The sequence below is a fragment of the Sphaeroforma arctica genome, assembly GCF_001186125.1.
Source record: "Sphaeroforma arctica JP610 unplaced genomic scaffold supercont1.1810, whole genome shotgun sequence".
NCBI lineage: Eukaryota > Ichthyosporea > Ichthyophonida > Sphaeroforma > Sphaeroforma arctica.
The window spans coordinates 7,121-11,144 of record NW_014038748.1 but is presented as its reverse complement, the minus strand read 5'-3'; the positions used below and the strand labels follow the sequence as shown (position 1 = coordinate 11,144).

Here is a 4,024-nt window from a genome sequence, read left to right as displayed (position 1 = left end):
TATATCGATATTTACACGATACTTAGAATTTACCTACGCGTTTATTTATTCTAAGGCATTAGTATCGCCTTTATTAGACTGAATCTTACACTACCCCAACGCAACCTGGTTTCCAAAATTCTTGCATCTGGGGACCAGACTATCATAAAGCTGATCCAAGTCCCAAAACCTCAGAACCATCAAGTTTACAGGGCTTTGAAGTTGAAGTTGAAGTTACCCCAAACGACGTCTGGTTGGAAATTGCCAATCTCGGGAGGACTCATGTATCGCCTAACATCTTCTTCGGTAAGTGATTTGAGTAGCAGCTAGAACACGGCCATATAAACGCCAAAGCACACAAAGAACACCGCGTACGGTGAGGAGTGTACAAGTTGAAATTTAGATGGATGGTGTTTGAATAAGATACCAATACTACAGTATAAAAAGCGGTAGAAATCAATGATGGACATACCAGCGGCTGGCTAAAAAAAGGAGGTTTCAACAGTTGTATCATATGAAAAGTGGAAGGCGTAAACATCAGTCATAAAAGTGGCAGGTGTAAGCGTCAGACTTAGGAATGGCAACCTTAGGAGGCAAGTGTAGTGACAACAAATTCCAGTGGCATTCATAGTGGTGGTAATCCTAAGTATTATCGTAAATATGTCGCGAAATAAAAAATATAAACGCCCTCCTGCCCACAAACTATAATTTGCCTTATGTATGTAGGGTAGATCTTTTGGGATGTAGCTGGGGTGCGCGAGCCTGTTGTGAAATCGGTCTCTCACTAGTAAACGTTTATAAAAACGGTAATATTTATAGACATTTATATTTGTAGAGTTGTGCTATAGGTACCGTCCCGTAATCTGATCCCGGTATATTTAATTTCGATACAAAGTGTTTTTCTTATCAGAAAATAATAGTAAAAACGTAAAAATCAAAAACCCTGTAAATATTCTAAATATTTAGATATAAAAAGTAAAAAGTGGACTAGATATATAATATATATGTATCTATATATATTTACAAAACAACGTGAGCGAGCATTTTATTCATACGTACCTGGAGATGAGCGATACACAGTCACGTCAAAAGCCTTTGTAGCTTGAATAATGAGCCTTTATCATCCATTACGATCGAATATAAACACATCCATGTGGCCACTCTTGCTTGCAGGGAAGGCCACGTGACAACTCCACAAGGGAGAACCCATGATATTACGGCGCTCCATAACGGGGACTAACATAGCCATAGGGGATGGATATGACAAGGATTCGCGCCGGTTCGATTCGAGTTCCGATCTCAGCCAGAATCGGGTACGGGCGAATAGATTCAGAAATTGGGGTAGCTGTAGGCCAAATCCACGCCAAACAGCTTTTCTGCAAAGAATGCTCAGCTCTCGCCTTATTTTGAAGGTACTGTCCGCACTTATAGGTTTATTAGCAATAGTCAATCTCTGGGTATGGAAGTACCACTTGTTCGCGCCCGGTAGTTGCTTGACGCCTTCTACAGTAGAGCGAGAGATACAACATAACAGCTACATGTCCCTGGCTCAGGACTACTATGAAAGTATAGGGCTGGATGGGCCGCATGACCACGTGCAGTTATCCTCAAATCTGCAACGTCGTAAAGAATGTGAGAGTGTACGTGATATACAGATACAGATCATAACTCGCAATCGGAAGTTGCCATATATCAAATTAGCCTTGTGGTCGTTGCTTCACACTAGTAGTGCACCACGAGCTAGCAACGACAACGAGATTGTACCGTCGACAAGGGGAGCGAGGGAGGCGTTGAATGAGCGTTCTGTGGTGTCGAAAGAAACCTGCATACTAGAAAGTCTACACATAGGTATTATAAACACACAAGAGCCCAGCGAAGCGCACATTGAATTGGCGAGACTACGCGAGATTGAAGCAGTAGATGTCGTAGATCTGCACCCAGGCCAGGAGGGCAGGGCACATACAAACACCAGCTACACTACGTTATACCAACAGTATGTCAACGAGCACTACGATTACCTACGCACCTTGCAAGCGTGCAAGGAGAGCGCACGTGATTGGTGCTTGGTAGTGGAAGATGATGCCATGGCAACCAGTGATCTGGCACTTGTGTTCCATCAGTACATATTAGACTCGGACGTCGTGTTTGGTATTGAGGAAAAAGTGGGTATGATCAAGTTATATCAGACCAGTAAGCAATCCAATGATATCGGGCTACCACCGATGTCTCTGTTCAAGATGTTTATATATTTCCTGCTTGCCTTAGCGGTCATAGCGTACACACTGAGCGTACTTACATGTCTCGTAGTGGAGCGTAGATTGGGCACACCCTCTGTAGTACACCCATACACATATCAATCGGTTGTCATAGTGATACTGGTTGCAACTTTGTTCACGGGGATGTATGGGGCGAGGCAGTACTACGACCCTCTATCACCACGCAAACACTTCACTGTCGTAGAGGTCATCAATACGGACGCTACAGTCGCGATAGCGTTCCCAAGACACTCAGTGATTAAACTTCACACATACCTGGAGGAGCGGTTCACGTTACGAGATGTGGAGGTACTCAAACCTGTAGATCATGAGATATACTTCTACTTCGCGGCGCAGGAGGATATGAGCGCGTACAGGTCTATGCCCAGTATGTTCCAGCATATGGGGGCGTATTCGTCGTTTACAACAAGATATAGGAATCCTGTACACGCTGCCTATGGCGAGTTCGGGCCCACTTTTCTGCAAGACTTTGCATGGTATGGTTGAGGTCTGTATATAACCAACGCAACACGCACATAATTCATAGGGCCATAACTATCACAATGGTGGTTCCTCCTAGACCCGCCTCTGAATTTCAGAGCAGAAACAGTTGATTCTGGTTCGCTTATATAAGATTTTTAGCCTTTAGTGGAGATGTGGAAGGCACATATGTAGCCGTTATACGAGGAGTACTATAGTATCTGCTATGCCAGGCTACCACCACTCAAGTGCTTGGGGGACTTCTGAACACCAACGTGAAGTCAAATGCCGACTTTGTATGTCTTTGTTCCCGTTCTCAGTCCCGGCCTTCACCATGTGCTTGCTGTGCTGGCTGGTTTCAGCAATGTCCAATGGTCGTGCAACGTGTCGAGTGTCTACATGCTCATCAATGGCATGTACATTATAGCTCAATTTGCAATTTACTGGTGTATGCATATCAACCCACTGTGTGGTGTACAGATACAAGCATTACCACTGCTCGCGTGCTTCCTTGGCGCGCTTTCTACCGCTTAGAGCGCAGGCTATATCGGAATCTGCAAAGTCTTCCATTTTAATTCTAGTGACCCAGCTGCAGGATGTAAGGCAGTACAACAGCAGCCATCTAACTTGACTACACAATAGGAAGCGGCAGGAACAGACCTGGAAACCGAATAACATGAACAAATCTGCAATTGCGACCATTTTGTGGCAATTCTGCAGAAAACCTAGATATCCCTTTTATCAGCAACCGTAGCACAAGTGAAGCAATATTCGCCGTTCGTGTTCTTACTACGGTGTGTACAGTTGCCGATCACTCTGCCCAACTATCACAACTTAGACCTCACCGCTCAATCATCACAAATATTTCTGCACATCTCAAATGCAATCGTGGTATATACCGCAAACACATAATCGTATGCAAACACATAATCGCGAAGCATTAACATTAGGTATCTTAGGTAACATTAGGTTTGCTATAGTCTTCACATCATATATGACCTCAGACGAATTGCCGTGTGAGTGCACAAACAAGCAATAGTGGACTGACCACTATTTCGGATAAAACAGATTATATAGGGTTTGGAAGAGCCATGTGTCATTTGTCGAAAAGCGAGGTGCAACGAGATACGTAGTGACACACAGTACGGCCTTAAGGTGAGCGAGACTTGCTGTCGGGAATTGTAACGAAGGGCTTAACAATTGATTGTCTGGATTAGGCGGGCTGTACTTGCGAAAGCCAAGTGGGACTGACTAGTGCTATTGTAATTCATATGGTTAGCGGACTTCATTCCGGTATGCCTGCTAGCTTG

General features: G+C 44.2%; 1 protein-coding gene across 1 annotated transcript; it reads left to right on the top strand.

The window, feature by feature from the left end:
• The first annotated feature begins 1,161 nt into the window (after nt 1–1,161).
• On the top strand, nt 1,162–3,789 carry SARC_11656 (hypothetical protein). Its single transcript, XM_014294253.1, has one exon. The coding sequence runs from the start codon at nt 1,188–1,190 to the stop codon at nt 2,739–2,741; it is 1,554 nt and encodes a 517-aa protein (XP_014149728.1). The 5' UTR covers nt 1,162–1,187; the 3' UTR covers nt 2,742–3,789.
• The last annotated feature ends 235 nt before the right edge of the window (nt 3,790–4,024 follow it).